The following is a 22,879-nucleotide window of genomic DNA, read 5'->3' as shown; positions in this document are numbered from 1 at the left end:
ATGCAGTTAAATAATGCAACAAATTTAATGAATGAACAATTAGCGAGCACACACAGCTTTATAATTTTGTTTTCATAAATTATTTAATTAATGATGTAAAGCAATTTCAAACCCTATCAAAGGTCTCTGATTCAATATAGAAGCTTAACATATGCAAATTAGATGATATGATTTAAGTGAAGCCTGCTGGAATTTATAGTGAGGGTATATGGATTGCGGAAAATGTATGCAACAGGCAGCGGGAGGCGTGGCAGACACTAATTCTTAACTGTTTTGTATTAAATTGAAGACCTGCAAGTTGAGCTCAAGCTACGAGCTAATCATATTTACCTTTATATATGTACGAGCACATATACATATCCTATATGCATATATGTACATACATGCTCAGCTTAGATATATTCTAATTCCAGTTTATGCATTTATCTCGTTTACATTTTCATAACTTTATCTGGTTTCTTAGCCAGCCTCGCAGCTTATTTAAGCTATTAATTTGTGGGCGGGTGCTGCAACTCAGGGATTCAAGTGGCTCGTGTGGCAGCCACTGCTCCTGTTGCTGCGGCTGGTAGCAGCTAACGTCTGGTCTGCATTGTGATGTAATGTGACACCAGCTGCTTAATGTTTTGGTTAAAAGCATTTTAAGTGAAATGCAGCACAGAATGAGAAGCAGCGAGAGAGAGAGAGCGACAGAGAGGGTGAGACTGGAAGAGCGAAAGAGCATTTGGCTTGGCATGAAAATACCTCCAGGTTCACTATGCCATTTTGGGAAAACGCTGCTGTCGCTGTTTCCATTGCACGAGCAAAATAACTCAGCGCCTTTTGCTGGCCGCAAGTACAAGGCACTGCCGCAGAGCCAGCAAACGCAAACGCAAACTCATCAAGCCACATACACACACACACACACACACACAGACATACATACGCTGGCAATTTGCTTAAGCGAAAGGTTGCAACATATGAGCCAAAAAACGATGCAACAAGCAGCCGCAGCAGCAGCAAGAGGATGCCAACGAGCAGCGAGCGCCACGACCAGTTGCACAGTGGTTAATAATCGATTGAATAGGTGCTGAAATTGTAAAGTCTGGAGAAAATTCAGTCTATGATATAAACAATATTATTATTTATGATTTCTTTTAATTAATTTCTATTATTATAATAGACCTAACCGATAGTAATTGGGGAATGTGTTCTGGCTGCAGATTTGAAGTCCTGATGAGCCAAAATATAGGCATGCCACATTCAGGCGGCTTGGAATTTTTCTTGACCGTCCATCACATCAAACCACAATGAATAGATTCTGACGTGCTTAAAAAGTAATAAAATAAAAAAATGTGAAAATGAAAGGTAAATAAAACTCAGTCTAAAAACCAAACTTAAGGCCAGCTACAAAGTTTATACTTCGTTTGCCTGTCCAGCATTTTGTTAGCTTTGTCTTTCATAAATACAGCAAAATCCGTTTAGAGCGATGCGACCTGTAAGACCCGGCAAAGGCTAATATAAGTTTGTCTGGGGACCAGAACTTTCGCTATACCCAGACTCTACTGTACTCATACATATACAGTTGTATTCGGTTATAACGACTCCGCTTAAAGTATCAAAACGGTTATATCGACGAAACGAATATGAAAGATCCTCCGTATAAAGCATAAAAAGACGATGTTGGAAATGTATACATGTATGTATTTATCAGTGATCAGTACCCTTGCTTGTGTGCGTAGCAGCAACACAAATGCTGCTAAAATTGTGTGAAAGAGAGGGAGAGAGATAGAGAGAGACAAGCTGCAAAGCCGACGTCACACAAATGTTTCTATACCATGATATTCAAATAAATTTATGCAAATGTTTTTTTTTTTTTGTTTTTTTTTTTTTTTTTGATAAAACAATTAAATTGCTCTATTTTAAATGAATATTATTATGAATATGAAACCCGTAAAAAAATGAAAAACAATTTTTTTTTTTTTTTTGCTTCACAATTTCAACTGTATTTATATATACAGTGCTTATCATAATTATAGCCCACTTTTAATCCACTTAAACGAATCGGCTGAAAATTTTTCCCAAATGGAATATTTCCTCAAAATCTTCAAAAATGAGTAGTTCAATATTTCAATTATGAATGGCAAAAAAACTTTTTCACTTAAAATTCACGATTTAATAACGATTTCTTAAAAAGAAGTAAAAAACAAGGAAAAACAGCACCATTTTCTGTATCAAAATTATAGCCCATATTCATATTTTTGTAAAAAAAATCCGAATTCGTTGCGGATGAATGGAAAAACTAATGTTAATACTTAGTCCGGCCTCCATTTGTCTTAGTTAACTCAAAAATTCTCTTCCTCATTGAAACCACTAAATTTAATAAAAGGTCCTTTTCGAAACTTTGTTATTTAGTCATTGTCGTTTAGAATTTGCGTTTTAAGATATCCAACTGTCTCCAACTGGCGATTTTTGGCATACACACGTCTTGCAAGATTACCCCAGACATTTTTATCGGGTTGAAATCCCCAAAACATGCTGGCCAGTCAAGGACATCAACATGACATTCCTCCAAACACTCTTTTGTACGTCTGCTCACATGGATTCTGGCATTATCCTGTTGGAAAACCATTGGTTTCTCACGTAATTCCCTTGAATATGGAATGAGAATACTATCCAGAGCCTGAATATACTCTTCACTGTTCATTCGGTTCGTTACAAACTTCAATTCCCAGGTACCAAATGAAAAAAATGGACCCCAAATCATGACGGAGCCACCTCCAAAGTTTGTCCTTGAAAAAAACATAGGATCCTTCCTCAAATCATGCTAATAAGTATCAAACCCATCAGGACCATCCAGGTTAAACTTCTTCCCATCAGAAAACACGACCTGTTAGGGTAAAAATTTATAAATATACTGTAAGCCAAAAGACGATGATTCAAACGCGCGTATGTCAGATCGGTCGCAGTATGTCCATCGGCAAAACCAAGGCGAGCAACCTTGTGGCGACTTAGCAACATGGATGCTTTGGTCAGTTTAGACCTATTTATGATTCCTGAGCTCTTAAGTACTCGCCAAACAGTCATCGCTGACATAGATTCGGCCACATGTGCGGCCAAAGCTATACAAGCGGTTGGGTTGTTGCTGGCTTTCTTAATAATTTTGCGTTTATCGTGCGCAATTAGTAACGGTTTTCACCCAGTACATCTTCTTGATCCTTATTCTTCGGGGTTATCCAAAAAAATTTTAATTACACTTTGACTTTTTTTCAAAATTCGTAAAATACTCGAAATAGACTCTCCTGACTCGAAAAGTGAGAAAATACGGCCCTTTTCATAATAAGATTATTGTTTTCCAAGCGGCATCTCTTAAAAACTATCTAAATTTACTTAATTACAATGTCTGTAAAGCCAAAAGTCTGTTCCGCACTTAATAAATTCAAATTTGCGACAGTGGGCTATAATTATGATACACAAAAATGCAAGCAAAAATGCTAGCACAGAGCAAAAGTTAACGGTTCTTTCTTAGTTTTCCATAAATTGAACTAAAATTTTGATAAAATATACTGAACATGCTCCAGTCTATAATGTGCTGTAAAATTTATTTTTAAAAAACCTTAAAAATTTTGTTACAACGGGCTCAAAGTTTAAGTTGCAGGGTGGGCTATAATTATGATAAGCACTGTATTATTCAATTTGTTTATTTTTAATAAGCTCTACAAGCTTAGGGAAAACAATTGGATTGCTTGAAATTGACTTTCTACATTTTTTTCATCAAGTTATTGACTTCGTTTGGCCACTGTGCTGTGTGCAAGGCGCAGCCGGCGCAGAATGAATGAAACCCGTAAAAAAATGAAAAACAATTTTTTTTTTTTTTGCTTCACAATTTTAACTGTATTTATATATGTATATTATTCAATTTGTTTATTTTTAATAAGCTCTACAAGCTTAGGGAAAACAATTGGATTGCTTGAAATTGACTTTCTACATTTTTTTCATCAAGTTATTGAATTCGTTTGGCCACTGTGCTGTGTGCAAGGCGCAGCCGGCGCAGAGTGTTGCATCGACAAAAAGTAGCGACTGCACAACATCATCATTCATTTGCGCTCAGGTGCGTTTTTGTGCGCACTTCTGAGTACACACACACGCACACATACACATTCTCTAAGGCTGGTTTCGTTTACCATTTAGTTGTGTTTGCGTTTAGTTTGCCAGACAGGCTATGCGCCAGTCAGCGCCTTAGGCCAGACCCAGACCCAGACCCAGAGAAAGAGCCAGAGCCAGAGCCAGAGCCAAAGAGCGTCTCCCATGCATAGCTCGCCGCCAAGCAACAATTCCACATTTGGCGGTTGTTTGTCATTTTTAGAACTTATGGCCCATTTCGCTCGGCTGCCAGAGTCGTTGCCGGCTTTATCTAGTTTTATTAGGCACAATTTGGCCACAGCATCTGTGCTGTTAGCACAAGCACAAACATTCAGATCATTGAAATTTCAGCTAAACACACATTTCATCATCATTTGTAAATCTAATTCAATAGAGCTGAGGACAAACTCTCTGACGTGTATAGAAATTGTTAAAGTATATGTTCTCAAGAACGTCAATTTCTACACGTATATTTATACTTGACTATTTTTGGGTATTTTGAAATTTGAAATGTATATTTACATTTTAATGCAGTATGACAGCTTGTCGATCTAACAAAGTTCCAGTTGCTGCATAGTCGGCGTGTGAGTTGAAAGAGGTAGATAATGTAGGCAATATAGTTCTTGGATACCTTGACAGAGGCTTATCTACGCGTGGGCCATAACATTATTAAATAAATATAGAAAAAAAAAAAAAAGTATACATAAAAAAAAAATACATCAGCCTAGTACTTGGATGAGATACGAGTTTCTATCCCATTGAGATTGATTTGCTTAATAGGAGCTCGTCGTCCTTGTGCCGCTGCTCCTGGGCACTCAGCACTTGCTCCGCGCTGGGCAGAAAGCCGAGCCGCTCGTATTGGGCATAGACACGCTGCTGCAGCAGCGGCTGAAATCGCCAGATGCTGTCGTCTATGATGGGATTTAGGAGGCGGGTTTTATTGTCCGGCTCGCGGTAGTGCTGCAGCTGGGCATACTCGACGGGCACCGATTTCGGCTCGCACTCGCCCTTCTCCGCCCGAAAGAGCGGAAAGTGGTTGTGCAGCCCGATCACATAGCGTGTGGAGTGCAGGCACTTGGTGGCCGAATATCGATCACAGGGCTCGCTAACGCGCTCCACATGCTGCAGCATGTAGTAGAAGCTGGGCAGCTTCTTGTATACCTTGGGTCGTTCGGGGTAGGCGGGAAAGTAGACGTTGCGAAAGCAAAAGCTAGCCCATTCACTGCAGTTCCACGTCTCTCGCTGATAGTCGGGCACCTTGTACGCCAGATCGATTAGATCTGACCAGTTGGTGACATTGCCCAGCGGCATGATCACCTCATCCGTGTCAAAGGCACCAATATAGTCGTACTTGTACATGTTGCGATAGAAGCAGTCATTATAGGGTATCATTTCGTTCAGTATGCGATTAAAGCTGTCTGCCTGCATGACATAGTGCTGAAAGTGTGGGACAGCGTGCGGCTCGCCGCGTGCCATTGACAAGGGTCGCACCTCCACAAAGCCGGGACTGCTTTGCATATAGTCATTCAGTACTCGCGTCATGTTCGGATGCATCTGACTATCATAGAAGACCACCTTGCCGGCACCCAGAAGGCGCATCAATTCCAGCCACTCAATCAACCGCCAGGACATGTCTTTGTAGATAAAGTCCATGGACTTGACGCAGACCATAAATCGTAATGGTTTCCGTTGTAGTTGCGTGCTATTTGTTTGCTCCTGCTGCCGCGTTTGCGGAGCGTCTGTGGCATTTGCACTACTGTCATCCGGCTCGTAAATGACGCGCATCAGATTCCTGGGCTTGTTGCAAGGCTGCGTTACCAGCGACACCATTTCGGGTGCCTCCGCTGCGTCTGTGACGTTCGCTTTGGGCAAACAGCAGCTGAGGAGCGTTGGGAAGACATAAGGCGAGGCACCGCCCCAGTACCATATTAACTTGTGATCTGTGACATTCACGACAACCGGCTCGACGCGACCCTTGAACCAGATTTGGCAAAAGGTTTCCGGATAGCTGATCTCGCCACGCTTGCCATAGTGATTGATCATGGTTAGCACGCGCACCAGGGGCGCCTCGCTCATCGTCTCTCTGTTGTCGTAGTAGGCACCATAGATGTGGTAAGTGAGGTTGACATTCGTGAAAGTTTGCCAATAGTCGTTGCTGAAGTCGATCTCCATTAAGCTGGGCACTTTTCCGCATTTCGGAATGCCCGCCGGTCGACGGTGCATTTCCTCGAGCGGAAATGAGGGCATCTCCTTTCGTATCAGCTTCAGACGATCCGCCCAGCTGGGCTCTAGAATATGCCAATGTTTAATTAACCACTCAATTAACCACTATCGTTACCTGATGCCATTGTGACCTACCATCGCTCTTGTCCACCAGCAGCTCATCGATGATCACGAAGCGCTGTGGCCGAACTACCTCATTCGTGTTGTCGTAGCCAAAGAACACGACCACGATGAACAGCTTTATTGAGATGATCACGAATAGTATTTTGAGGAGGCGCACATGACCCGCCAACATATTGCGCTCAGTTAGATCTCCACTTGCTTGCTGCTGTATAGATGTCAACGAACTCAATTCCAATTTCGATATCGGTTTCGATTTCGATTCCAGTTCCACTTTGAATTCCAATTCACGCTTAACGCTCGATGTTTGGCTTGCGACAGCCACTGCTGAACTGTAGTCGGCTGCTCCGCTCGGATCACAGTTAACTCTCAGCCGAGTAGATTTCAGCAGCGCTTACGTCGACATAGTTGCCTTCACGAAATATTTGATTAAAATGTTTTATGTTATGTAGAGATAAACATACCAACTGCACACAAATAGATATGTTCTTCATCTATTCTTACTTATATTTCGCTTCTCTTTTTATGGAGCATTACCGACTGCTCTATCAGCGAGGTCTGTCAAAGCACTTTACTACTTATTTGTAGCCCACGTTTTCTGAGGTTTCGCTGTTATTTTTTGTCCTGAACACTTATGCTGCTTATATGAAAAATTATCTTTCTATTTTCAACTTTTCCGATTTTTTTTAATTTAGTTCGCCACAAATTTTCTACGAATTTTTTGTTTCTCTATATATATTATATCGACGAGCATTAGTATTTATGTTTTCTATTTACTTTTTTTTTTATGAATCTGCTCTATCAGCGAGGTCTGTTGAAGCACTTAACTATGTACTTATTTGTAACCCACGTTTTGTGATGTTTCTTCGTTGTCTTGTGTCCTAGGTACTCATGCTGCCTGCATGAACAAATTCGAGTTATATTTTCCACTTTTCCGGCTTGTTTTGAGTTCAGTTCGCCACAAATCCTCTGTGAAGTTTTTGCTTCTCTTATATTATATTGATGAGCATAAGTGGATTTCTATAGAAGGTCTTGCGGTTGCGATAAGAGCCGAATATTGCTTGACTTTTTTTTTTATTTATTTATTTAATTATTATTTTTATTTTTATTTTTTTGCGGTTGATTTTTTACATCGATCTGAATTACCTATAATATTATAAAATAAAAAAAATTAAAATTAATTATTTTATTAGTACGTATATATATCAGAGCTCAAAGCTATTCGACTGTTAAGTAATATTTTATTGTTGTTATTTTTTTTTTTTTTAATTTTCAAATTTTATGTCTTTTCCTTTGCTATATAGAATATAAATAAAATAAAATACCTTTTAATTGAATAGCTCCAAGAGAGACTGAGATGCGAGCTTTAGCTCTTACTGGTAAACCTGCATCCGATTGTTGTATATATGTATATATATATCACTTTAAGTCTTCTTTCTGTCACGTCTACTGTCCAAGAGTCTACTTATCGTAACACTCTTTTTCTGCAGCTCATTTGGATTTTCTACAACTCGAACATAAGCACGTTTTTTAGCAACTGCCCAGAAATGCGATGCGCTGTATCGTGGCCAAACTACCAACCGCATGACTGATTCCTGCTGCCATCAATGGAAGTGTATAAAGACATGTAGTGCTAAAAATTCTCAATTAGATTCCATGATGTCAAATGAAGGTAGATTCGATCTCAGTCGAATGTAATCTATTGAAACAACAGAGACAACAGATTAAAACAGTTGGGCAAATAGAAAATGAGTCCACATTGGGCGCTGTCAGATAACAGCTAACGGCTCTGCTGTTTGGCTGCCACACTCTGTTGCATGGCCAACACCGACAAGTTGCGCCATTGCGTGGCAAGTTGTGCTGCCTGCCAGTTGCCGGTTGCGTCTCGACTCGCACGGAACTCGGATGCGGATGCGGCTGCTGTGGAGGAGCTCGAAGGGCCCCTTAGAAACTATTCAGATGCGATTAGATTTGTTACGTTTGGTTAGCCAACATATGGAAATTGCCGTGGCGGAGCATATTAGCTATATGATACTCCCTGGCATATTACATAACCTGCTATTCAGATAGTTCAGGCTTTGTCATTTGCTAATTAATCACTGGGCTGAGAGCATTTAAATTTTGACATGCATAAATTAGATTTTCGATTTGATAAGCAGTTGTCTATTATGACTGCTATTCTTTGTATTATTATTGATTTAGTTTAACGGGACTTTAAATGTGTAGCACAAATTATTATTAGCCTCAAAACCTGTTTTGCCTCAGCCGTATCAATATTTATAGAACAAACATCGAGGTAAAAACCAGAAGTTTTTACATACAAAATTCTCCAAGTCGCATCTATTTACATAATTATTTTTTGCTCAACTATAATGTGTTCTTTCTGTCAAAGCTGTTCAAATTTGGTATTTTAACAACACAATTGATGAACTATAACAGACTAAGCCAGAAGAAAGGTCTCACTGAAGCAGCTGTTGGATTTTCTCGTTCACGATTTTGTTCTCCAAATTGCAACAATTAGGCGAATTAAATGCATTTGAGCAAAACGAATTGATTATATAATTCCATGCTATTTACAGCTTTGAATGTGCATTTTTCTTTATGTCAGTAGTTGCATGTTTATGAAAAACATTTCAAATTAGGACGAGCTGAGTCCATTCCGTCTGTCTAATCGTCTGTTCGTACGAATGCATAGATCTCGTAAGCCACAACAGAGACTGAAGACTATATATATATATATATATATATATATACATATATACTCGTGTACACCATGCGCAGTGCGAGCTTATCGTATGTTTTTCGTTAACTCACCTTACTCACTTACTATCTATAATAATTGTTAATTTAGCATCGTTTCTTAAGCTTGATTTGAATATTTTTAGATTTACCGTATATGAAAATGGAATTAAAGAACAAATTTAGTAATTTGTAGAATTTGGATACCCGGCCCCCTTTGCTCTAAATTTGAAATCTATTTTATGAAATGTTTCCACAGATATTTACAAATGATATATATAAATGACAAAACATATTTTAATAAAAAAAAAAAAAAAAAAAAAAAAAACATTTGTAATTAAATATAAAATATATTTTAAAAAAATTTTATTTTATTTTTTATTTTTACATTAAAAAAAAATAAATAAAATATTCTAAATATTATTGTAAATATTTATCTAAAAAAACATAAGAAATGTTGGTTAAGCCGATTCACATAGTCTGAGCTACTGCTTAGCTTTCCCAGTCTCTCGCTCCAACGAAAATGAAGCTCATGTTAGGTTAATCGTATTTATGTATGTCCACATCCACAGCATCCAGTGCTCTCTATATGCTGCTTATAACTTAAAGCTGCATGATAAATAGTTGTTTGCTGTTTATATGTGTTTATGTTAAGCCCGGATAAGCCGGTGCTGTAAATGTCATCACTTTTGACTGTCCGAGCCTGATCCGTTTACCGCTGAACACTTAACGCCGTCATAAAGTGCCGCCAGGGCCAAGAGAGAAAATGCTAAAACATTGCACAACAGACATAAAGTGCGCAAAGAAGTGCGCAGCTTGTGCCAGATTTGCTTTTAAAAAGCGCGCTGGGATTGAAATTGGCTGCCAGGCCAAAGGCAGTTCCCGAACCCCATACCCTCGCCCTCCTCGCTTTCAACCGACCCCAAAACGAACAGAATTCCCCCTCCCAAGCCCATCTCAATTCCCAGCAACAGTCGCTGGCCCCGGCCCAGGCTCAGGCCCAGACCTTCCAAATCCATACGCTGGCACAGAAGCCAGCTCCTTAACTCGGAGCAGTCACAACGCACTTACAAATGCGCTTTTAACTTAAATGACAGTCCTAGGAGGGGCGCCGCCTGCAGCAGCAGCAGCAGCAGCGGCAGCGGCAGCTGTGAAGCTCCGTTGATACATGATGGGGTCCCAGTGCCAGCCAGCAACGAGCGCCAGAAATACGCACTGCTATTTTTTACTTTAGACATTTCACAGTTGCCACCCACAGGCGGGCCAACTGCCTCATGTATTACAAGGATTTGATGTAAATATTGTATTAGTTGGGGGCCAAAGTGTTGAGTAAATTTATTGGCAGCACATAAATCGCTTTTCGAATAGACGAGGCGTTGGCGTTGCCATTGCTCTTGCTGCTGCTTTTGCTGCCACACCCACAGCCATTTGACAACGTCGCTCTCGTATCGTGTGGCCACTTGCCAAATACAAAAGAGTTAGTCAATTTCTAGGTGAAAGGCAAGGACTTGGAGCTTTGCATTAAAGCTTGCGATTGTGCACATAGTAATATAAATGTGAAGCTAATCTTATAATTAGTAGCAGCCAGAGCTTGCAGCGGACAGCGGTGTCCTTAAAAGGATTTTTTGTACTATAAATATACTATGAAAAGAAATTCATAAAATTCATAGAATTAATTAGTTGGGCTTTGCATATGTCTCTAGTACATGAAATGCGTTTTTTACAAATTGGTGGCGAAGAGGACGTGGCATCCAAAATCTGTAAATTACAAAATCGATCACCTGTATATACACAGTAAATCTGAAGTCTCTAGGTCTAAAAGTGTTCAAATTAGGATGAAAAAACAAAATCAATTTTTCGATTATTCTCGATAAAAAAGTTATCGGACGAGTTATCGCCAAAAATATGATAAACTTGTACTGCGTATGGTACACACGAGTATGCATGCCAAATTTTCTCTAACTCTCATAACTTCTGAGATCGACGCACTCATACGGACGGACGGACAGACGGACGCACAGAGCTATTCAGCTCGTCACGCTGATCTAGAATATATACACTTTATGGGGTCTGCCACTCCTCCTTCTGCCCGTTACATACTTTTTCACAAAACCATTATACCCTGATTTCCCATTTTCAATGGGTTCAGGGTATAAAAATCTACCAAACTTCAGATTCAGCTCAAGTTGCTTAAATATGTAAATAATATTAGGTTGCTATGTATTTATTATTTTACGATTTCTTATTGTGTATTGCTTGACTTCTAACCTGGCTTCAAGCATTGGCCATTAGACCAGCAAATGCTTTTTAAATTTATACTCTTTTGTTCTTTTGATAGAATATAATCTTTAACTTCTTTATATAAACATTTGCAGGCAAGATTATATATAAATTACTTGTTCATTGCACAAATTTCCTGATGAAGATTACCTCGGGCTCTGAGTAAGGAACATCGAGCTATACCTGGAAACAGAATCCAAGATGTGCCCAGAAACTACCTCGACAACCTACATTCTTAGAAGCGTAGCCCCAAGATCTTCTGTCCGACGCACTAGAACTAAGAGATGAGGCAGATGCCACGACCATCAAGACCTACCAGACCGGCTCTTGACTTGAAATCTACCATAGCCATATGATAAGGCAACATAATTAATATGATTAGATTCTATATACCCTTCAATTTATCAGCTAAAGCTATATCGAGAGAAGACTTGAACAACAAACAGCTGAGCTATGTAACAAATATTGATTTCATTGGGGCTGCAGGTATTTTTATGGTATATTTTAATGAGCATACTTTTGGGCGCAACAAATAATAAATAATTTCAACCAGCCCAGGTCACGTCTAATGCAATTTCAGCTCAAATTTATGCTAAATATATTTAATTTTCAATAATAATAATAACATAAAAAAAAAATAAAAAATAAAAAAATACAAACAAACACACACAGAGAGAATGTAAATTCAATTATGTGCAAATAAAACTTAATATTCATATATTTCAATAGTTACTAAATATGTGAGCCGTGGCCCGCTATGCTAATGCATTTTCCAAATCCGAATTCAAATCTAAATCGCAATCAAAATCCCTAAACACAAGAGCTCCCCATCGCCCCGCCCATACATGAAATATTCAAATGCTGACCTGTCTTCAAACTACTTTGAAATGCGGTTTACAATTTTTTGGCTCAATGCTGGACCATGTTGTTGCCATTGTTGTAGTCATTGTTGTTGCCATTGTCGTTGTTGTTGTTGTTGTTGTTATAGCTGCTGCGCCAATTTTAATTAACAAACAACATGGCTGGCTCATGTTGTTTTGTTCTGTTCTATTCTGTTTTGTTTTTGTGATGTTTTGCTTTCCTTTTTTTTCTATTTGTAGTTTTGATGTGTTCTATTTTGTTGCATGGCACTCGCAGAGTCAACGCCTAGAGTTATGCATAGCGGGAGAGATTGAAAGAGTGAGAAAGAGATAGATAGAGAGAGAGAGAGAGTTGATTCATTCTCTCTTTGTTTAAAGCTTATTTTTGTTATAGTTTCGATAAAACCTACACATACTTATGAGCATACAGAAATATTGGTTTATTGATTCGAATTGCAGTATCTTTTAAGCACTCAAAGCTAGTTTATAATGCATACAAAGAGGCGTGGCATGATATTTGAGGAAGTTGAATTACAAAATGTTTCCTTTAGCAAACGAAGACATCATTCATATTTGATAATAAGCTTTGCGGCGACTTTAGGGGAAAAATTTTGATTTTTGGATGTCAAAAAAAATTAAATAAAATAATAAAATAAAATAAAAATAAAATATTTTTATTTTTTTTTTTTTATTTAAACCGGCTTTTTACTACCTAATTGACAGCTTAACAAGTTGTACATTACAAAAAAAATATATATAAATATAAAAAAAAAATTAAAATAAAAAAAATTAAAATTAATAAAATAATAAATAAAAAAAAATAATAATAAAAAATTAAACAAAGCAAATTCTCTGTCCTGGTGTCAGTCTCAACGCATCGGCATAGAATTACCCCGGTATTATCCAGGAGAAGATTCGGTTACATTACTCTTTAAGATTACAGGTGCAACGAGTCAGCATCTTGGCTAGCAAATTCCGAGTATATAAAAATGCTGCTGGCACATCAAATACTCAAATTCAATATACCGTTCACAGCTCAAGCTCAAGATTGAGCTATTTGTCATTGCTCAATCCAAACAGTGACTGCTGTAAGTTAGTTTCCGCTGCAACTGGCCCATTAATTGACATTTGCCAGCTGATAAACGAAAATAAAGAGAAAATAAAGGCAAAAAGGAAGCAAAATGTTTCAAAATATGCATACTTAATATGCTAAATTGAATATATATGTAAGAGTGTGCTACTTCTTAATATTCAGTTGTCGCATCTTGCAATATGCTACAGAATGTTGCAACAGTATTGGCATTTAACAGGACGGGATTTGGCTTCCATTTGGCCGTTGCACAAATATTTGTCAGCCATGTCCTAGGATTTGTTGCCCTGCCTTGGACTTTGACATTTTTCATTTATCCCTTTGCAGCCAGTGGTTGTTGTTGTTGCTGTTGTCGTTGTTCTTGTTGTTGTTGTTGGCTGTTGATTTTGCTTGTTCGCCCAATAACCCCATTTAAACTTATGACAGCCGGAGCCAAATGAAACTTTGCTATTTTGCTTTAGCTCAATAACACTCGACATGAGCAAACAAAAATGTTGCCATTAGTTAAAGTTGGCTTACTTTAGCCCATTCCCACGGCCATTTCCTTCCGTTTGCCTTTTCTTCAGCTTTTTTCTTCGCCTCCTCCAATTCCTTCGCCTTCCTCTTCCCCTTCCTCTTCCTCTTCATCTTCTTCAGCTACTTTGGGTCGAACCGAGTGCCATAATAAGTTTGGAGCGCAACTTTGCACAGTTTTTGAAGTGCAGCTAATAAGAAATTCGTGAAGTGTTGCTCCAGCGTGTCGGCCAAGTGTATTGAGTGTATGTGTATATATATATATTTATATATGTATGTATGTGTGTGTGCGTGTGTGTGTGTGTGTGTGTGTGTGCATGGGGGTGTGTGTAAATATTTATTTTGAAACTCGTCAAGTTTTGCGTGCGATTGGAATTGAAATTGGGCTTTGCCCAGGACTCGTTATCCAACTCAGCATTCAGGCATGTGCACGTTGCTCGTTTGGTCAGCGCTCAGCTCAAACCATTTCAAATACCCATTGAAAAATGTTGCTGGGCTTAGGACACATATCAGAGAATGAAGATAAACAATGTGAGATCTGAGTCGAAAGTCTTCAAACAACAAAAATTACTTTAACTTAGCGAGCCCTGACTGAGTCAGCTAAGCCTTGACAAGCTAAAGAGCTCACATATAGTTTGACAATGATGATAGGGCATATCTAAGTCTTATCTAAGTCTGCAAATTTTTCCCAGCAATTTTGATAGATGGTATTTGTAAGTAGAGTTCGCCTGGCTCATGCAATGTTACGTGTTAGATTCACTTAGTTTTAGTTTCCTAGCCAATTGAAAGAGAACAAAAAATGATGCTTACGCTACATTCAATGAGCTCACGTCTCTGCTGCTGCTTTTCCATGGTCTGTAAGGGTATAATTACTGGCACAAGTTTCGCATAGCACACATATGCCAATCAAATTTAATGTTTATACTACAAAGGGAAACTCTTTGCAAACACCTCTCGACCGGTGTTGAGGTGAAAAAACATTGACTTCTTTTGGCTTTATAGAATTTTAAATTGAGCTACATATGGACAATCAAAATAATGTATATAACAGATTTGGTTTAGTTCTAGAATTTAGCAGCTTCACAGCTATATTAATTTATGTGACTCTTTACCATCTGAACGAAAATAAATGTAAACTCTAACGGACATTGGAAAACTAATCTATCACAGTCGAGTCTCGATAATTCGTAATTTAGCAATCGAAAATCGTAATAAATCGAAAAAAATTTTATCCCCTTAAAATCGAAAAAAAAAAAGTCCCCTTGCCATTTTGAATTATCGGGATTCTACTGTATTTTCTTGGAGGTTGGAAATTCTGCTAATCCACTTTGAGGAAAGCAGTTACGGCGCACTACTTCAGCAAAGTTGTTTTTTTTTTTTTTTTTTTGCAAATTTATAAGGATTTATTTTGAAATTGATTGATTTATTTATTTTTTTTTTTTTAATACAATTCTAAAAATTCTTTTTATTCATACTTTTATTTCACTTTCATTTATGCAGTGCGCTTAGCGTCTTACCGTCAGATCCATGTCCATGTAATTCTAGTCTAGTTAATGAAATTAATGTTGACTGCAAGCTAAAGAGGCCTAGATTTTTTAATCAAACATGACAGCCATATACATCTATGGTGTGTGTATTTGAGTCTTTCACACGTTCGTGTGCTTTGTTGAAACAGTTTCAATTAATTGTGTTTTTATTTTTTTGTTGTTCATTCTTTAAGTATAGTGTGCGACGCAAGGGAGATCAGTCATACAGTTCGTTTTTAAGAACAGAAATAATATTGTTCGAGTGTTGTGATAATCCTAAAATCAAAAGCAACAAATTTGAATTTGGAGCAAAGTACAGAGGAACACAAAAACGGCAATTGAGATCAAGTTAATCGCAGGCAAAGGTAGGTAAGTAACGAATCGATGTCTATCCTCGTCGCTATCGTGAATGGTGTAGGCTGGTGTCAATTGTTTCGTCATTTTGTGTGTCTTCGCAGAGTTCAAAGAAAGCATACAAAATGTATCCATCTAACTTTTACAAGATGAAAAACTTTGCCAATCCAAAGACCATGTTTAAGTCGTGCTCTAACAACGACGAGTTCTCCACGACGCCAGTGCAGAGCTGTTCGCCAGCGACCAAGAAGGCCAACAAGCCGAGCTCGGTCAGCGGCCGCAGCGGCAGCGGCAGCAGTAGCAGCGCTAGTTATAAGAGCGTGATGAATGCTACTTGCTGTAGTGGTGGCAGTAGCGTTTGCTCACCGCTATCCACACCTCGCTCCGATCTGAGTGGAGGCACCACAGATGGCGGCTATATGACCCCATTGGCGCCCCTAGATCCAGTTGGCACGGATACAGTCAGCTTTGGTGTGGCTAGTGGCAGTGAGGCAGAGCAAGCAGAGCCAACGGAGCCGCATCATCCTCTAAACAGTGAATGGACGCTGTGGTATTTGGAGACAGATCGCAGCAAGAGCTGGGAGGAGATGCTGCACGAAGTGGCCAGCTTTAACACGGTCGAGAATTTCTGGAGTCTCATAAATCACATTAAGACGCCATCAGAGATTAAAATGGGCAGCGACTATTGTCTGTTCAAGAAGGGAATACGCCCAATGTGGGAGGATGAGGCTAACGTTAAGGGCGGGCGCTGGGTAATCACCCTCAACAAGGGGAACAAAAATGATTTGGATAACTTCTGGCTGGACACGATGCTTGTCTTGATCGGTGAAAGCTGTGAATATTCGCATGAGCTGTGCGGCGCTGTCGTCAATATACGAGGCAAGAACAACAAGATCTCCATTTGGACAGCCAATGGCAACAACGAGGCAGCTGCTCTCGAGATTGGCGGCAAGCTGCGCGACGGCCTGCGCATGGAGAGCGCATATGTGCTTCAATATCAACTGCACAAGGACACCATGGCCAAGCAGGGATCGTTGGTCAAAACCATCTATACCCGCTGATTATTTGGCCCCGTATCACACGCTGGCTACAAAACAATAACCTACCCCCACCCTTCTCCCACAAAAAAAAAAACTCACAAGAAAAAAAGCAAAAAAAAAAAAAAAAAAATGAAAAAATTCAAATCATAGGTACCGCAAACATACTACATTTCTATTGTCCAAATGGATGTCAGTCCTTCTAGCAATGAATATTATATCAATTGTAGAATTGATGAAAATGCAACCCAAAGAAAAATACAGCAACTGAAGTGCTCAATCTACAAACCCAAATCGTCAGTCTGATAAAAAGGCAAATTCTAATTCCGAATGACGGCGACTAAATTCCCAGTCCATATCCGAAGTTCCGAGTCCATTTGAAATTTAACCATTAAGATGCTCAAACATAAATTCAAAATTGTATAAATTCCATGTCAATCGAAGCAAATCTATGTCAAGTGCATATTGGTGACAAGAAAACTAAGAAATGCAAGAAATAAATAAAAAAAATCATTGCAAAATCATTCACCTTTGTTATTCATATACTATACCAGATTATACCTCTTAGAAAGTGGCCATGTAGGCATATATATACATGAAGTATCTGCATCTGTATTAAAGAATTCCCTGGATCGCTGGCTTCCTGGAAATTATTATACTCATTCACGAAAGTGAAATAAGTATATTGGTTTTGTGCATGTCCCACAATTTTAGCAGATAATCGATATTTTGTTTTTTTTTTTTTTTTTTTTTTTTTTTTTTTTTTTTTTTTTTAAGGGTCATGTTTGCTTAATTTATCTTTTGATTACAGCTTCGAGCTGCTTCGAATTAGTTGAATATTTTAGCAGTACAGTTGATTGACACCCAACGTCAATGAGTCAGGCGCTTACCGCCAGATTAACCACGAAAACCTATTAAGACTTCTATTAACACCTTATCTTTAGCACACGTTGCTTAAATTTCAATCATAGTATGGAGCCATTCATATCAAGTTGCTGCTGTCATTACTTAATTGCTTTTGCAGAATAAGTTTTCCTATGGAGCTTAAAGCCTATAGAAAACGTATGAAACCCATCGTGTCCCATATAACTTTCTCTTTCCTGACTATTTAAGTCTCAGGCCAGCAATTTTGACTGTGAATATTTCTGTAGATATCGATAAGATCCACATGGAATATAATCAACAATCTGATAAATATAACAATGAGTCTAATGCGTAGCTGTGCTTTTCAAATGTATTTCTTTTATTGTAAAAGTATTCAATTAAAATAACCCAATTTCTGGACCTGATCAACCATGGCAGTAATCGAGTCCAAGAGCTCCTCGCTGGTAGGAAGAATCTGGGATGGGGGCAACAAGAAACCACTTGAACCATGTCTGGGGGGAGGACGCAGCTCATAGCAGAAAGTCATTCGCACACCCTGGGTGCCATATACCCAATCAAGAGTGGATCCAGATACAAGACGTGCAAAATTATAGATGCTCTTAGCTTCATACTTCGTATTATAGCGCTTTGAAATGGCAGAGAGAGCTGCTTTGGCCACTTGTTGGTAGTCTTTAATATTGTCAGGTGGCGATGCGGTGTAACCATTAGGATATATGAGAGCCTGGGAGAAGGAATGAAACGAAAGGTAAAGCTGAATCTTGTCCTTTATCGAAGCAATGTAGTTCGACAGTGATAAAGTCTCAATTTCAGAGAATGCGTAGGGTCCAGCGTATTGATCATCACAGGGACTGTTGTTTAAGCCCCATTTATTCCAGTGGAAGTCCCAGTTGCGGTTGGGATCGGCTCCAAAGCAAATGCCATAGGGTTTGCGGGTCTTGCGCCAAATGCGATTCGTTTTCCGACTGTAGACATAGCCGTCGGCATTGACATGTGGGACGATGTACCAGTTGTAGTTTTCGCCAAGCTGCTTGATAGAAGGCACATTTGACGTGAGTAGCTGATTGATGATGTAGGTAGCTGCCGCTGGAGCGATCCACTCTCGAGCATGAATACCAGCCTCGATGAAGATTCCAGGTTTCTCGCGGCCACTCTTGGAAATCTTCAAGCCCAATATAGAGCGTCCCTCATAGGTTTTACCAGCCTCGATCAGTGTAACAATGTTTGGGTTTTGCTTGGCCAATGATCGCATCCAGGCATAGGTGTCCTCCAAGTCATAGTAGTCAAACCAGTTGTATTCAGAGCTGGCATTACTCCTAGGTCTGACCTCTCCTTCAATCTCATCCATTGACTTTTGGAAGTCCTTGGACTGCAGTTCATATTTAATCTTAGCTTTACCCAGTATCTCCAGTAAATCAGGAATTTTGTGTGGGGCAACAACCATATGGACATCAGCTCCGACGACATGAGCACTATTCAGAAATATGATGGAGTCCGAAGATACCTTCAGATCTCTTAGCACCGCCAGTTGGTCTTCATTCTCTGGAGTGGCCTTGTACAGACGATAATTGTCGTAGCGAATGCGTTCGGCGTGGCTCAATCCAAACGTGGCCAAAAGGACCAGCCCAGCCAAAAGAAGCCACTTGTTCAGCGACATCGTTGTCGATATTATGAAGCACTACAATTCGTGTGTTAAGCTTTTAAAGGGTTTCTCTTTGAATTTCTATTCAATAAATATTTTGCTGATAAGTCCAAACGCTTATTATTTATAGTCCTTGTGAATGTTAAAATAATTAAAAATAAGTAAAAATAATTAAAAATAATCTACGTAAGTAATTGGAGAGACAAACGCTTTTGCAAGACATTAAATTAAAATTCCTCTAGTTTCTAATCTAGTCATGAAGAAGAAGAAAGTTTACAGTAAACAAATACTATAAATATTTATTTATATTGTATAAAGAGATATCTTTTCGATCATAGGGTATTCAGATGTTAAGATTCAAAATGTAACACAAAGAGAAAAATCCTCAAAACTTCCATATCTGTTTTATATCTGTATTTGTATTTGTATCTGTATTTTTATCTGTATCTGTATCTGTATCTGTATCTGTATCTGTATCTGTTTCTGTATCTGTATCTGTATCTGTATCTGTATCTGTATCTGTATCTGTATCTGTATCTGTATCTGTATCTGTATCTGTATCTGTATCTGTATCTGTATCTGTATCTGTATCTGTATCTGTATCTGTATCTGTATCTGTATCTGTATCTGTATCTGTATCTGTATCTGTATCTGTATCTGTATCTGTATCTGTATCTGTATCTGTATCTGTATCTGTATCTGTATCTGTATCTGTATCTGTATCTGTATCTGTATCTGTATCTGTATCTGTATCTGTATCTGTATCTGTATCTGTATCTGTATCTGTATCTGTATCTGTATCTGTATCTGTATCTGTATCTGTATCTGTATCTGTATCTGTATCTGTATCTGTATCTGTATCTGTATCTGTATCTGTATCTGTATCTGTATCTGTATCTGTATCTGTATCTGTATCTGTATCTGTATCTGTATCTGTATCTGTATCTGTATCTGTATCTGTATCTGTATCTGTATCTGTATCTGTATCTGTATCTGTATCTGTATCTGTATCTGTATCTGTATCTGTATCTGTATCTGTATCTGTATCTGTATCTGTATCTGTATCTGTATCTGTATCTGTATCTGTATCTGTATCTGTATCTGTATCTGTATCTGTATCTGTATCTGTATCTGTATCTGTATCTGTATCTGTATCTGTATCTGTATCTGTATCAATATCTCAATATCTCAATATCTATCTCTATCTATTTATTTTATATTTAAAATACCTATATTCTCGTATATTTCTAGAAGTAATGAAACCTTTTTGTTCTTCTACTGTCCTAACATGAACTACTTTCATTAAATGATACAGATCATTTCGTATGCAACTTGTGTTCGCTCTATTCTTTGTTCTGTCATTAAATGAGGAATGATCCCCACAGCTTTGTTTAAATGGAGGCAGTGCATCTGCCTGCACATGCAAGCCAATACATGTTAATACTCACATGGCCTGCCGCTTGGCTCGCTTTAGCTGTGTTTTTTTGTTGTTGTTTTTTTTTTTTTTTTTTTGGTTATTTGGACTGCTTGAAACGGCTCGGGGCCACGTCGTTAGTTGGACTTATTTGGCGCACGGCGTCGCAAAAGTTGGCCCCGCTCAATTGTTTGATTTATTGACGTTTATTGGCAGTTGGCATTTTATTGTGACTATTTTTTGTTACCGCATAGAACTGAGCGTCTGGCGCGACGGGATCGGGTCAGGTGGTAGCCACCGTCGCCACATGGTTTCTTCTGTATACGCTTGTGTGGCCCCCACACGCCACCGTCGCCTTTTCCGCCGTTGGCTTCGGCTATTGGCACTGGAGCAGCGGCGACGTGCCGGCCACGGGTCACCCACTAGCCGTTGACCACTTCGCTTCTATTTGATTGCTTTTTTTCCCTCACTCTCCGTATAGATTTGGTTGGGCTTGTTTTGTGCGCTTTGTACGCTGAATAGCGAATTGTGTTACATATATACATATATACGAAGCAATTGTGCAACATTTCAATAAAAGATTGCTCAACAGTTATTGTTGTTAATGGTATTTAATCCTGTTAACTGTCAAATCCACATTAGCCGACTCTCGACCACCTTTGACTTTAATCAACAGCCTTGTAGAATGCAAACGATATCGCATTTCAGCCAAATGCTCAACTTATAACACTGGCCAACAGGAATGAGCAACCAGCGAGAGCCGATTGAATTGGTTATGCTGAAATAATGATATTGAATGCTTTTAGTTAGATTATGAAGAAGAGAACATGCGAGACAAGAAAAAAAGAGTAGAGCCGAGAAAGAAGAGGGCAGAGGGAGGAGGGAAAAGTGTAGAGTGAAGGCGAAAAAACGATGGGAAAGAGGGAAGATGCATTGGGCATGAGGGAAGAACGAAGAAATAGGAGGAAAATATCAAAACAGGAGAAGAGAAGATACAATAAAATATATTAGATGAAAGAATACAGAATAGAAAAGGAGCGAACATAAAAAACCAGGGAAAGAAGCGAAGAGAAACCCGAAGATACAAAAATCAATGCAACAAACTTAATAAATATTTATGTATTTTAATCTAAAAAAATTCGTTTCACAAATTTTCTTTGCCAAACGATTTCTGATATGCAAACAGATTTATAAATATATATATATATTTCCTCGTATTATTAGCCATTATAGGCTGGCAGTGTGCCCCCCCAACATCCACACCGGCTCGGTCAAAGGTCAAGGCGCAACGCCTTGTGTATCGCTGTATCTAAGCCATAAATACTATATGAAAGCTTCTATGTTTGGGGCCAGCTAGCAACATATTTGGCGTTGATTTATGGCATTTAATTTCATTTTATTGCATACGCAGGGGGTGGCAGTAAATTAGTTGTAATTGCGTCCTTGTCCAAAGAAAATAGAAAAAAAAAAAAAAAAAAACTTGCAACAAAATTGATTAAAAATACTTTAATCCAAATGCCAAATTGTATGGCTTCACGCTGAATGGCCAAATGTGTTAGATCTAACAGGGCAAACGACAAACGATTTCAATATTTCATGCACGTATGCACACAGGCCCTACTCATTCGGAATACTTGATAGTAGTTAGTAATTCAGTTACCTCTCACCTAGAGACAAATATGAAACAAAGTGAGTTCAGACAGAAATATCAAGCATTTGTGATTGTGAAGGGAACTTTAAAGAGCGATGGAATGCGAAATTAGCTCGTCACATTTCTAGAAATGATGCTATATATATATAGGGACTCTGCTATCTCCATTTATTTAGAAGCCTGAGGCCTTCTGCTCTCCTTAATATATATATATATATATATATATATATATATATATATATATATATATATATATATATATATATAAATGGAGATAGCAGAGTCCCTAGTTAAAAAGTAAAATTAAACAAATGCCTTGTAGATATCAATAAATACTTTTCAAGATCAGCACTATCGAAATAAAAATACATACGCATATATAAGTATAAGTAAATACATATATATTTCTGAATATATATCTACATATAT

At 38.4% G+C, this 22,879-nt stretch overlaps 3 protein-coding genes and 1 long non-coding RNA gene across 8 annotated transcripts; 1 reads left to right on the top strand and 3 right to left on the bottom strand.

The window, feature by feature from the left end:
• Positions 1-4,573: 4,573 nt before the first annotated feature.
• LOC6584253 lies at positions 4,574-7,181 on the bottom strand. 2 transcript variants are annotated; one of them, XM_015161507.3, is made up of 3 exons: positions 6,927-7,181; positions 6,478-6,874; positions 4,574-6,407 (listed from the first exon to the last, which is right to left on the bottom strand). In XM_015161507.3, exons 2-3 carry the CDS (start codon positions 6,635-6,637, stop codon positions 4,870-4,872), a joined length of 1,698 nt encoding a protein of 565 aa, XP_015016993.1. In that variant the 5' UTR covers positions 6,638-6,874; positions 6,927-7,181; the 3' UTR covers positions 4,574-4,869. The 2 variants fall into 2 exon arrangements, with proteins under 2 accessions (XP_015016993.1, XP_043867360.1); XM_044011425.1 differs by having other exon boundaries at positions 6,478-7,181.
• Positions 7,182-7,535: 354 nt separating this feature from the next.
• LOC116804497 lies at positions 7,536-9,452 on the bottom strand. Of its 3 annotated transcripts, none has more exons than XR_004364476.2 (3): positions 9,277-9,452; positions 7,788-8,161; positions 7,536-7,608 (listed from the first exon to the last, which is right to left on the bottom strand). It is a non-coding gene; the product is annotated as an uncharacterized LOC116804497 (long non-coding RNA). The 3 variants fall into 3 exon arrangements; XR_006358014.1 differs by lacking the exon at positions 9,277-9,452 and adding an exon at positions 8,784-8,920; XR_006358015.1 differs by lacking the exon at positions 9,277-9,452 and adding an exon at positions 8,811-8,917.
• Positions 9,453-15,583: 6,131 nt separating this feature from the next.
• Positions 15,584-17,385, top strand: LOC6584252 (eukaryotic translation initiation factor 4E1). Of its 2 annotated transcripts, none has more exons than XM_015161309.3 (2): positions 15,584-15,835; positions 15,929-17,385. In XM_015161309.3, the coding sequence occupies exon 2, from the start codon at positions 15,950-15,952 to the stop codon at positions 16,883-16,885; it is 936 nt and encodes a 311-aa protein (XP_015016795.1). In that variant the 5' UTR covers positions 15,584-15,835; positions 15,929-15,949; the 3' UTR covers positions 16,886-17,385. The 2 variants fall into 2 exon arrangements, with proteins under 2 accessions (XP_015016795.1, XP_002009908.1); XM_002009872.4 differs by having other exon boundaries at positions 15,585-15,839.
• A 698-nt stretch (positions 17,386-18,083) lies between these two features.
• Positions 18,084-19,423, bottom strand: LOC6584251 (zinc carboxypeptidase A 1). The gene has a single exon (XM_002009871.4). The coding sequence runs from the start codon at positions 19,398-19,400 to the stop codon at positions 18,120-18,122; it is 1,281 nt and encodes a 426-aa protein (XP_002009907.1). The 5' UTR covers positions 19,401-19,423; the 3' UTR covers positions 18,084-18,119.
• Positions 19,424-22,879: the final 3,456 nt, after the last annotated feature.

The sequence above is a fragment of the Drosophila mojavensis genome, unplaced genomic scaffold, assembly GCF_018153725.1.
Source record: "Drosophila mojavensis isolate 15081-1352.22 unplaced genomic scaffold, ASM1815372v1 contig_136, whole genome shotgun sequence".
NCBI lineage: Eukaryota > Metazoa > Arthropoda > Insecta > Diptera > Drosophilidae > Drosophila > Drosophila mojavensis.
The sequence above is the reverse complement of the archived record's forward strand: the minus strand, read 5'-3'. Positions and strand labels throughout refer to the sequence as shown.